The sequence below is a fragment of the Carica papaya genome, chromosome 6, assembly GCF_054855325.1.
Source record: "Carica papaya isolate Zhongbai chromosome 6, ASM5485532v1, whole genome shotgun sequence".
NCBI classification, from domain to species: Eukaryota; Viridiplantae; Streptophyta; class Magnoliopsida; order Brassicales; family Caricaceae; genus Carica; species Carica papaya.
The window spans coordinates 24,924,590-24,936,841 of record NC_142314.1 but is presented as its reverse complement, the minus strand read 5'-3'; the positions used below and the strand labels follow the sequence as shown (position 1 = coordinate 24,936,841).

The following is a 12,252-nucleotide window of genomic DNA, read 5'->3' as shown; positions in this document are numbered from 1 at the left end:
TGTCTATGAGAGGGCCAAAATGATGTTTCCACTGCTATTTTAGTTGTTAGTTATAAGAATTAAACATGAAAAGCACAAATTCAATTTCAAACAAGTAATAAAGTCACGATCAGGGTATGATACTTCTTGTTTAATTTTTTTTTTAACCCATCTTAAAACCGAAGCATGCCTTTTTACACACCAAAACCCAGAAGCTTCTCCTCTCTTCTTCTAAGCTATAACGAACCCAAACCTTCATCATTTGTCCAGAGCTTGATAAAGTCTTCTCTCGGTCCGATCTCCTGCTGTGTGGCTCATCTTCTTCGCATGCCTCTCTCATCATCATCAGCTCTCTCCCAAAAGTTGCTAAGTTTCTTCCTTTATTTTTTCTCATTTCAGAAACCCGAAAGCCCTTTTTATGCAACCAAAAATCATGCAATTTAATCTGGTTTTTTGGATTTTGTTAGGTGGGTTAAGTGGGTCAACTAGACTGGGCTCTCTACATTGGGATCTTATTGAAAACATACTTGGGTTTTAATTTAAGAAGAAGAAAGGGCTGTTTGGGCTTAAACTAGGCTTTGGCATTAAAATGATTTGGAAATGAAATTGGGTTTAATTTTAAAATGGGCTATAAAATTATTGGGCTGTCTAATTTAAAAGGAGAATCTGATGAGTTTATCTTTTATCTTAAACGAATGGATTTGGGATTTGGGTTTTTCCTTGGTTCTTCTACTTCCTTTCTTTTTATTCTCCTCCTCACATTTTTTTACATTTTTCATTTTTATTTCTCTCTCTCTCTCTCTCTAACCAAGATAAATTAAAGTGTTATAAGGTCAATCCCAAATTTCCTTATATTTATCCAACTTATCATTTGAAAATCATTCCCACCCTTCTTACCCAAATTGGTCTTTTTTCACATTGGTCTATTATACAGTATTATAATCAAATATCATTCTAATTTTGATATCATTTTTTACGGCTTCTCCAATAAAAATTAAACCAGTGAACTTGAGTTAAGATATCCTACTGATTTATTGGCATATATTTTCTTCAAAGCTTTTACAATCATTAATATCATCTCTCTCTCTCTCTCTCTCTCTCTCTATTAAGAGTGGTTGCACTTATGAAGTTAATCTCCTCAAAATGATTATGAGTTTTTCTTATCTAGTTTTTGAAGCTTATCCCAATTAATTGAATAAATTTTGTTAAACAAAAATAATTAGAGAATAAATCTAACTATATTCAAACTCTCTGAAAAATGATAAATCATTGAGTTTGAGTTTTTAACGTACTTAATCATCTTAATGTAATGACTTGTAAGGAAACAAATCCCATAATATTTAGTGAATTCAAACATTTTTAATTTTTGAGGAAATCCTACATCATAAAAGAGGACAAGCCAATTGTCCCTACATTCAATGCCCAATCTATCCTCACTCATTTTTACATGTAATTTCTTCTATCTTGATTGAGTTGAAAGACTAGGTGTGGGTATTATAACTTGAACTAGATTAATTTATTTCCCTTTATTATTTAATTCTAATACCAAACGAGTCAATATTTATGTTAAAACAAATTGAGTAGCATCATTAAGAGAAATAAATTTACTCAAAATTAATTATATTACTTCCTCCTTAGATTTTATTTTATGATAAGATACATTAATACTTTTTACAAGGGCATGGGTTTTTGTTTCTCCAAAGTGGGAATACATGTATTTTCTATAATTTAAGAGTTTACTGCTAGTAGATCATCATTTGTAATTTGTTCATATTTTTGCAGGCGCATTTATACAAGTCGTTCCTCGGTTCTGGATCACACACTTGTAGCACAAAGTCTTGTTTCCCTCAGCAGGCCATGGCAGAAGTAGCAGTTTCATCGAATGAATTAACCTCTCATTTTAAACCTAGAGTCCAGCAGCAAGAGTCTTGCCACCTTAATCAAGTCTGACCATACTGGCAAGAGTCCCATATCAATCTCCGAATTTAAAGACAGTATAAAGGTGATCGTATATACTCAAAGAGGAAATCATCACCAAGTAAATATGTCAATGTTAAACAAAAATTGACAACTTCAATTCCAGAAGAAGTAGAAAAAGTTAAAGATCTCCTGGTAGGAATAAACAGTTGAAGCTTTGACTAGAGGGGTTGGTCCTTTTTTTAAAACAAATTTGGACAATTGCCTTTAGGTTCTGTTTAGCAAATCTTTTTTGGGTTTCTTCTTTATGAAGCACCATCTCTACTTATGAAAATTTGTCTTTAAAGATGTCTGTTTTATTTGTTTATGAGAATTTCTGTTTAATGATGTTTATTTTATTTTATTTTTTTTTCCGAAAGTTTTTTATTGGAAGAAGCAAACTTGCTGCTTTGGGTCTCAAAGCAAAAAAAAAAAAATTCTTTTAAAAGAAGCAAGTTAAAATATTAATTACTAAATATATACATAATAATTCCAATAGCAAAAAAAAGCTAATATGTATTATATAAATATTAATAAAGTTGTTTAAATGTTATTTAAACTGCAGGTAAACATCCAAACTAGACAATATCCTAAAATCTACTAAAAAGGCAAGGTCGAGAGGAGAAAAACTTAATAAAGAATGTCAAAAATAGTGCATCTAGGCTTCAAATGGTCCGAATTCCTCCTCATTTTGATGCATCAAAAAAGTATTAAAATAGGTTGTAAAAGAAATTTGTTAAAAAAATGTGAGTGTTCGAATGTCAAGCAAATCTGGAGAAACTTCTCTCAATTTCTGATCAACAATTAGAGCGTAGCGCTCAACTGATCTTACAATTGGTCTTCTAATTTGAAGACCAAGTAGGCTACTTTGAATCAGAAAAGGGCTTTCGATCAAGGAAGTTGGGACCAAACAGACTAAGCAACAGATATCATTTATCTTAACTAAATTCCATCGACATCTACATGTGATTTCTCTGGGTAACTTCAGCAGGAAGCATCGTCAAAACCTCATACACTTATGACTAACATTTTCGTAGTCAAATATCTAACACCATTTACAAGGTATCAATCCTATGGGTATAGAAAAGAATTTCGCTAACATACCGATGTGAATACAGTTCTGAAGAGACAGCAATAACACATGGATACAGCAACTTGTTTCGCATGGAAGCTTATTGTACTTCTTAGGAGACTTGTACAGGGAGATGAGATTGTTACTCTGGACATATTTCAATGAACACTGGCAACCTCCTCTTACTAGGGCCATAGAGAACATTGTGAATGTGTGCATCAATATATTCCTTTGATTGAGAATTTTCAGCATGATCCGGCAAGGTAACTTCAATATCATCATCTTGGGGTGACCAATAGCGCACGGTTATATTGGTGTTTTTGCTACCAAGTGGACAATTCAGAGGGGAGGACAAGGTAGAGGAGAGCATCTTTCTAATGTCTTTAAATTCAGAGATTGATATGGAGCTCTTGCCAGTATGGTCAAACTTGATTGAAGTGGCACGACTCTTGCTGCTGGGCTCAGGTTTCAAATGAGAGGTTAATTCATTCAATGAAACTGCTACTTCTGCCACAGCCTGCTGAGGGAAAGAAGACTTTGTGCTATAAGTGTATGGTCCAGAACCAGGGAACGACTTATATAAATGCGCCTGCAAAAATATGAAGAAATTACAAATGATCATCTACTAGCAGTAAAAGAAACAGAGAAAGCATTTAATGAAACAACAAATCAGAACTACTGAATGATTTAGCAACTGCGCCTGCGAAAAAATGAAGAAATTACACAATGAAGATCTAGTAACGGTAAAAGAAACAAATTAAACATTTCATGGGACTAACCTCAGATTTGTTTCGGGAAGCAAAACGAGAAGGATGCAGCTCCTCTTTCCCATGTGCAAACTAGAGAACATACCATGTTCCATAAATTACCAACAATGAAAGATCTTTTAAAGTAACAGCTACTACTGAAGTTCCAAAATACATAAGAGACAGTGGAGCTGATGAAACTGATCCAACCCAAAACAAAAAGTAAAAAAAAAAAATGAAGTACTCGGCCACTAAAGATCAGCAGAAGAAGGCAGTAAAGTAACTCGATAGTTATAACCAAAAAACCATTGAATTATATACTAGAATTTTAAAGTAAATTTAAAGAAAGAGACTAGTTACCTTAAGACTTTGAGCCACAAATAACAGTTTTATGTGAATATTTATCTTAAAGAAAATATAATCAAACAGCTTTCATTTATCTGGTCCAAATTTAGGATATATTTCCTGCCCAAGGTATAAGTGAAGTATCTTTGCACCAGATGATTTTTAACATGGTGCTTGCCCATACCAGAGCATTATTCGTTCATTCTCTTTCAATTTCCACGGCATACGGTTGTTCAAACTAGTGTGCCAATTGCATTACATATAGAAGCCTAACTTTTAACTCGCCGTTTGATCAGATTCATTCTTTATCTTATCAGTTTGGATGGCACGATATCCATTACTTCCAGTTTCCAGTGCTAACTCCATGTCCAATCACAAGAACGGGAAACTGGCGTATAGAGCTCTCAAGTCGATATCGCGTTTAACAAATTGACAGTGTATCAGAGCATTCCGTTTGATCAGTTCAAAATGCAGGTACTAAATAATTCCCAGAGTAGAGCAAATTGATCAAAGCAAATGATCGTTAACATTCGACTATTTTCGCTAGCCCTCGCATTACACAGTTAACAACTTGTTTTCATTTTCTTTTCTTCTTGAAGACGGAACAGAGATGTAACTAACCTGGCATTTTGATCCAAAGCGACAATGTCCAAGATCCTCCCAGGCCCTGCAAATCTCTACCTTATACAAAACGCTATTAGTCGAAGAGGAAGGCATAGATGACAAAGGAGATTCTGGTCCACAGAAACCCGAATCCGCACCCGACCTTGAAACCCTCCTTCCTGAAGCAACGGAGGCAACGAGAATGCCATCCACGGCCTCCAAGTTCTCGACAGCGGAAAGAGGCGAGAGTGACGATCTTCTCCCCGAAGGACCACCACTGAACTGAAACTTGACAGGGACTGGAGAATTGGCCGCAGGAGAGTTGGAGCGAAAGTACTTGAGGATAGAGGAGTCTGCTTTAGTGAGATTGTCAGGTGAATAGGAATTTATTGAGGATATTGATTGGTGATGATGGAAACGGGCTCTTGGAATCATCAATGGCAGCACGTTGGCATTTAGGTTAGTCTGTTTGGGGATTTCAGGATTCTTCTTGTTGTAAAAAGAGTCCATGGAGACGGGATTCTGTTTGTGGACTTTTGGAGGCAAGACAATTTCAGAGCCGATTCATCTATATATATCTATACACAACCCACGGGCCATCAAAGAAAAAATTAAAAAAAAAAAAAAAATTTAAAAATGTTTGGTAACGTGGTTTATGAGTCAACAAAACAAAATATGATGGCAACAGCATGTCTTGCTCCATTCTATCTCAAAAAATAAAAATAAATATAAACATATACATATATATATATTTATATAATTAAGATCCTAAAAATACAGAAGGATAAATTATGCTTAATTTAGTGTAATTATAACTAGATATTTGTCTGTATAAATGCACGAATTATCAATTTAACAATTAAACTACATTAATTGTATTAGCATAAAATATTCATAAGACAAATAATTGTAAAAGATAAAAAAGAATATGTGTTGTAATATGTATTTTTAAATTTATTGAAGCATTATTTAATAAATTATTGTATAAGAGAAAATATATATATATAACTTAACCATATAGCATCATTATAATTTGTTATATTTTTGTTTCTTTTGTGTTGCTTTCTTTTTAATATATTATTTATCTATTTGTTGATCACGTTCTTAAAAATTATAATTTTTCTTTGTTTTCTTGAATAATAGTAAATAAAAATTATAATTTTTATACAGGTTTATCTTTTCATTTTCTTTTCCATTTTATCTTTTATGGAATCCGACAAATAAAATGTAACTATATATACAATTGAGCGTGGGTGCGGCTCCTAGTAGAAAAGCATAGAAGAAATTTGACCATGTTAGTGTTTGAGGGCAGGTTCATAAATATGATTTATTCATTTATAAATTTTGTCAAAATTCTATAAAAATGAAGTCCAAAGTGTATACTTCTCAAAGCGCCAAAATATTTTGTAGTTTACTCAGTGAGATTCAAAAATTTGATTGAATTAACTAACAACTTTTAATTTTAAGCTATAGTTTTATCACATTTTTTAAATCATGATAAATAATAAGATTTTAATGATATCCTTTACAAGTATAAAAAAAATTATATTTCTTTTAATTTATAATGGTACCAAATAATATCTGAGTGACAAATACTGAATAAGTAGTATGTAACCGATAATTTTTTTTTTTTTAATATCTTTATATAATATATTTAATTTTTATCTTCAAAATTATTATTTATTTTATTAAATATAAAAATTTAATTTAATTATGTATAATAATATTTATTTAAATAAAAATATTATAATATTAATAAATAATTTATTTTTTTTCGTTACATATTTTTTATATATTATTTACTATTACATGTAATAAATATGAGTAAATTAATAATTTAACTGAAAATACAATTATATTATCCTATTATCCAAACAAAAATATATCATTAACATATATTAATATACAATTATCTAAATATAAAAAAAAAAAATTATCATTTTCATCATTTGTCATTATCATTCAATCACTGTCATTATCATATATTAATTAACTATCACTAAAATTTATCCAAACAGATTGTAAGGTTATCTTTTAATTATCTTTAACAGAATCATGTAACCCAATTCTAATCCCCCCTCACAGACGTGTTGTCTACATGTCAAATTTTGTTACTTTTAACAGAATAAACACTTAACTAAATGACTGGATTAACAACAATAAAAATAAAAGGATTGACCATTAATTTTCAAGAATTGAAATATCAAATAACAAAATTATAAAATAAAAATAAAAATAAAAAATAAAAGACCAAATTTATAATTTACTCAATAACAAAGATTACCTTGGGCAGAACTGGAAACTCAACTTGACACCGTCCAAGTTGCCCATTCCTAGAGTGAAGATAAAGCCAATAACGCTCTGCTTATTCAATTACCTAAAAGAGTTAGATGATCAACATACCAGCTTAATTTCACACCTCCTTCAAAAGCCACATGTTGTCTGACATTGTATCATCATCTCAGAATTTCTTTCCTTGTACACAATCCCCTTAACCATGCTCAGCCATAAGAGGAGGCTCTAAACGGCCGTTAGAGAAAGGGATGATCACATTGTCATCCATTAAAATTATTCTCACTACAATTTAAGCACAGCATGTTTTTATACATAATACCAATATGCATTGCGTCGCATGCTTATTGGTTAATGCTCAATCCCCAATAATCGTCCACGACTGATCTGCTAGACCATGAAAAAGTACCAAGAAACACAAGAACGGAAGACAACTATCAATCAACACAAACTATACATTCCTGGAACCTACTCAAGCATCAAGGTTTTAGACAATTCCATGGCAGAGAACTACCAAACTCAAATCAATATTCTACAAATGCTGTCTATGACTTCAAACTCCATCAATGGGATTATTCAGATTCCCACCAAGTAAAGACATAAGGCCCCCACCATGCACCCTTCCCTCCGGAATCATGAAGTCAAAGTTGTTTCTCCCACCATTGCCACCATCGGCATAAACACTTCTTTGTTCCTCTTGTTTCTCAGCACTCAAGAAACTAGAATAAGACGATGAGGACTTCATAGATAGAGGAACCAGCACTTGTGGTGGTATGAGATGCTGCCCCTTTGCTGGCTTTTCCAGTGAATCAATGCACTCAGAGATTGCACTAGCTCCTGAGGAAGAATAGTTGTCCAAGCTGCTCCCAGTAGTTGAACCAGAAGAGACAAGCCCATGAAAAAGTCCTGGGCCAATTAAACCTCCCTTCTTATTCTCCCGCTCCTGAACCATGCTACTATGTGCTGCACAAAGACCACTCTTGCCCCTTGCAAATTTTTCACATTTTCCTCCTGCCCAAGAACATCGCTTTCCTCCACCATGAGCTTTGCAGAAGTCTGTGCTTCCTTGGGCACTTTTCCCACAATCTTTAAACTTGCACCGCTTCCCACCACCATGCCTAACACAACAATCAGTACGACCGCGTGCACTCTTTGTGCACCCTGGCACCACACACCTCTTTCCACCACCATGGGCAACACAAAAATTGGTGCCTCCATGTACACTCTTGGGACAAATCCCACCACCATCGAAGAGGCAACGTTTTCCCCCACCATGGCCTTTGCACAATGGTGTGCTTCCTTCAGCACCTTTCGTACACCCTGCAAATATGCAGCGTTTTCCACCACCATGTGCCTTGCAAAACATTGTACTTCCCTGAGCCCCCTTGGTACATGCTGCATACTGACAACGACGACCACCGCCGTGGGAGATACACAAGCCAGCCTGTCCTTCAGCACTACGAGTACAGCCCTCAATCTTACACCTCTTCCCACCACCATGTCTAATGCAAAGCCCTGACTTGCCTCGTGCAGCCTTGGTACATCCTCCTTGATATCCACATCGTCTGCCACCACCATGTGCTATACATAAATCAGTCTTGCCCTCGGCACTTTTAGTGCAACCCAAGTATTGACACCTCCGTCCTCCACCATGGGCCTTGCAATATGCAGTTCGGCTCTCAGCACCCTTGTTACAACCTGGCTTTTGACATCTTTGTCCGCCCCCATGACCAATACAAAGACCTGATGCTCCTCGTGCTCCCTTTGTACAACCAGCAAATTTGCATTTCTTCAGGTTGCTAGTCCTGTGCTCAGAAGATGTGGCAGTAGTTGTTTGCTCAGAGAGAGCACCTAGCGAGATATCTGTGTGAGAAGATGGCTCAAAGCATAGTTGTGCAGCTTGTGCTTGATAAGAATGAGTTTTAGCCCCGAACTGAATAAGTTCTTGGATCTGTAGCAAGGGTTTGCCACTTTGCATACTTGACGCCAAAAGGAGGGATGACATGTAACCACCAGATTTCTTGGCCGAAGTGGAACCCTCATCAACAACAGGAATCAAAAGTCTATTCTCATCAGCAGAAACTTGGTTTACCAGGAGCATATTAACATCAGCCTCCATTGACAATGAACAGTCAAGCTCACTTAAAGTTCCTTTAACCTTTCCAGAAAGACCCAGTTTTAAAACTGAATCACCCTCAAGTGAAAGCCCTTGAGAAAAGACTGAATCTGTACCTCTGCTCTTGCTTAATCCACCATTATAATAATCATCACAATGTGCACTTGGTGTTGGGCCCAGTCCAAGAACCAACTTGCAGCCATCATCAGGAGCAATAACATCAACCTGAAGATTGTCTTGACTGCTCTGATATCTGGTTGTGTTGCTACCTCCATGACCAAGGCATTTCAGGCTTAAAGCAGTATCACCGTAGTTTTCATTTTTTGAGAATCCTCTGGCATGAGAAAACTGTACAAATTTGTTCAAAGCCATTTTATGAATCTTGTTAAGCATGAAAGGCACACAACGTCCAACTAAAAGAACAATTTTTAGTATATGCAACTACAAGTTTTACATAAGAAAACTATATCGACTTCTAGAAGGACTTCTGATAAGTAGCTCCACCACTAACAAAGCCCGAAGTGTCTGACCGGTCCATCTTTTATAAATATAACCAAATAGATAAGTTCGGTTATGAAAACATTTCAGCACCCCAGATATCTGACAACATTTCTAGGATAAAACCCTTTAACGTGAACACAAACTGAAGGGTGGAGATGTTTGAAGCGACTTGTGCTGCTTGCTGATAAATTGTTCAGCTTCATGAACCCTGACCAAAAAGAGAAGTGATCAATAATTGCACAAACCAAAATGGTCTTTTATATAGGGATATAAACTTAGAATTTAACTAAAATAACTTCAGCTGTATAAAGAAATGCAAAAAAAAAAAAAAAGAAACTAATGTATTCATTAAACAGAATGATGCACAACAAACTTTCGAAGAAAAAATACTGCAGATGGACTGGCAATAATAAGGGGGAAAGAAGAAGCAGGAATTTCAGGTAAATGAATACAGAACATCCCACAAAACATAAGAATAATAGAAATATAACTGGGGAGTCACCAGATCTGAAAAGTGAAATCTCGCATTAGAAGAACCAATCTCCTTCTGCAAGCTAAGATAGTATCATCATCTTTCAAATGCCAAAAATTCATTGAATTAGATGAAATGTCACAAACTGCTAGTCATTAGGACCTTGACTGAAAACTCAGAAAATAAATTTATGAACGAAAAATTTCTTTCAATGAGATACTTGACCAAGGGGTGAAAATTAGGAACTCTGACAGGTAAAAGACCAATTTCAGAACTTATTAATTTGACTGGATCTCTCTACTAAATTGATCAGAAGCTTATAAAAAATGTTAAAGTCACAAGACAATTTAGTTGGTATAGTATAAATTAAACAAGGTGCCTGTAAGTACTGTACTATTGAGAAACATAAAATTGACAACATCACATTAAACTCAATACAGAACTAGACAAAATTGTTTCATAACCAAATCCTTGCAAGGTATAAGATTGCACTAGATCTTTTCAGAAGGAAAACATAAATTGAGAATAGAATTCAGGAATCACCAAATAACCACAAAATAAAGGAACATAGTTGTATAACAATAACAATACACTGCAAGGAGGCAAGACCAAGAACTCCATATATTAATGCTCTGTATTTTTAATGAACAATTGAAGCTAGTTTATATCAGACTTCTAGCTAAGATTATTTATTAGGAGGTTCATCTGGATATGACTGAGAGAGCCGGATAAAGTACAGCCACTGACTGGATCAGATGAGCCACACATGACTCCATCACTAAGCCAAAAGTAGAAAGAGACTGGAAATCTTTTAATTTTAATCACCATGAAGAGAAGCTTTAGATTGAGTTCCAGATAATCCTCTAGCAAGGAGGGAAATGGTTAACTGAATGGACAAGACTCTCACTTGGAAGAAAGAAAACAAGGCACAAACTTTTCATCAAAGCGAATAGATCTGAAAACTAAACGCTTCATACAACTTCGTAATTTCCGCTCCAAAAGGATATGAATCAATTTGAAGATCAAAAAAGAAGGATAAACAGTGCAAATCTATATAATAGCCTCACATATAGTAGCAACCGCAAGAAAGCAAATTCAAATCCTTAGCTACCATTTGACGAAGCATAATAATACACAAAAAGTCAACTTCAAATAATAAGTCCAAAATCAGATCAGATAATTTATCGATTGCTCTAAAAATAGAAGACCTAAATCTATTAGCACATCAAAAACTTTCAAAAGCGAAAAAAAAAAGAAAGAAAAAAAAAGAAGGAAACGCCTGGAAAGAAGAAAAGACAATTAGAGAAAAGAAAATAAAAAAAATCACAGAACCAAAAAAACCATAGAAGTTAATGCAGAGAAATATCAAAACAATCAACGAACATATAATACGAGAATGAAAAGTAATAATTCTATATACAGTACCTTACACTATGATCAGTATAGCGATGAATCGTGCAAAAGAAAGAAAAACAGAAAAAGAAAATTAGTAGATATACCGTGTTGATACCAAATCTAGAGAAAATATCGAGAGAGCTGAGGAATCTGGAAAGCAGCCAAAGACATGGTTGACACTGAAACTCTCATTGTCCTCGCAACAGAAATTGAAGAGAAAACGGAAGAACAAGATGAGAGAGAGAGAGAGAGAGAGAGAGAGAGAGAGAGAGAGGTTACTATTGGGTAGGACAAATAAAAATAAATGAAAAATATACATAAAGTTGTGGCAGCCAAAATAATAATACTAATAAATTTTATTTTAAAATATTGCGTCAATAAAAATATGAAATACCAAAACTACCCTTCTGGCGTTCATTTGGATGCATGCTTTTCATTGAAAACGACAGAATTACAAAAGGACGAAAATGATCTTCATTTGGATCTTGAAAAGCTAGAGAATAGTGGGGGTATTTTAGTCATTTAAAGCGAGGGATACGTAAAGAAATTGTCTGTTCGGAGAATGAAAATGAGTGGAGATATTAGTGGCCGAGGTGGGGTTGTCGTGGCATACCAGAATTACCATCCAATCAAAAGTTTCATACACCAGCAAACAAAAAAAATATATTATATAATAAAAACGACATCGTAGATTCCCAACTCCATTTTGGTGTTGCTTCCGTCATTAAATTAAATTATAATTCAGTTTAATTAGAGAATCAAACCATGATTAAGT

At 34.5% G+C, this 12,252-nt stretch overlaps 2 protein-coding genes across 4 annotated transcripts; both read right to left on the bottom strand.

Moving 5' to 3' along the window:
* Positions 1–2,835: 2,835 nt before the first annotated feature.
* LOC110824374 (uncharacterized) lies at positions 2,836–5,260 on the bottom strand. Of its 2 annotated transcripts, XM_022054966.2 has the most exons (3): positions 4,720–5,260; positions 3,787–3,846; positions 2,836–3,596 (listed from the first exon to the last, which is right to left on the bottom strand). In XM_022054966.2, the coding sequence occupies exons 1-3, from the start codon at positions 5,209–5,211 to the stop codon at positions 3,150–3,152; spliced, it is 999 nt and encodes a 332-aa protein (XP_021910658.2). In that variant the 5' UTR covers positions 5,212–5,260; the 3' UTR covers positions 2,836–3,149. The 2 variants fall into 2 exon arrangements, with proteins under 2 accessions (XP_021910658.2, XP_021910659.2); XM_022054967.2 differs by lacking the exon at positions 3,787–3,846.
* Positions 5,261–7,232: 1,972 nt separating this feature from the next.
* Positions 7,233–11,775, bottom strand: LOC110824328 (uncharacterized). 2 transcript variants are annotated; one of them, XM_022054917.2, is made up of 2 exons: positions 11,582–11,775; positions 7,233–9,818 (listed from the first exon to the last, which is right to left on the bottom strand). In XM_022054917.2, the coding sequence occupies exon 2, from the start codon at positions 9,500–9,502 to the stop codon at positions 7,547–7,549; it is 1,956 nt and encodes a 651-aa protein (XP_021910609.1). In that variant the 5' UTR covers positions 9,503–9,818; positions 11,582–11,775; the 3' UTR covers positions 7,233–7,546. The 2 variants fall into 2 exon arrangements, with proteins under 2 accessions (XP_021910609.1, XP_088078768.1); XM_088222642.1 differs by lacking the exon at positions 11,582–11,775 and adding an exon at positions 10,113–11,333.
* Positions 11,776–12,252: the final 477 nt, after the last annotated feature.

Excerpts from the sequence above, each read along its gene's own strand:
- LOC110824328 (XM_022054917.2), bottom strand. The coding sequence starts at position 9,502 with ATGCTTAACAAGATTCATAAAATGGCTTTGAACAAATTTGTACAGTTT.
- LOC110824374 (XM_022054966.2), bottom strand. The coding sequence starts at position 5,211 with ATGGACTCTTTTTACAACAAGAAGAATCCTGAAATCCCCAAACAGACT. Across the intron at positions 3,847-4,719 it reads GCTTTGGATCAAAATGCCAG|TTTGCACATGGGAAAGAGGA; the intron begins GTTAGTTACATC and ends TATGTTCTCTAG. Across the intron at positions 3,597-3,786 it reads CTTCCCGAAACAAATCTGAG|GCGCATTTATATAAGTCGTT; the intron begins GTTAGTCCCATG and ends ATATTTTTGCAG.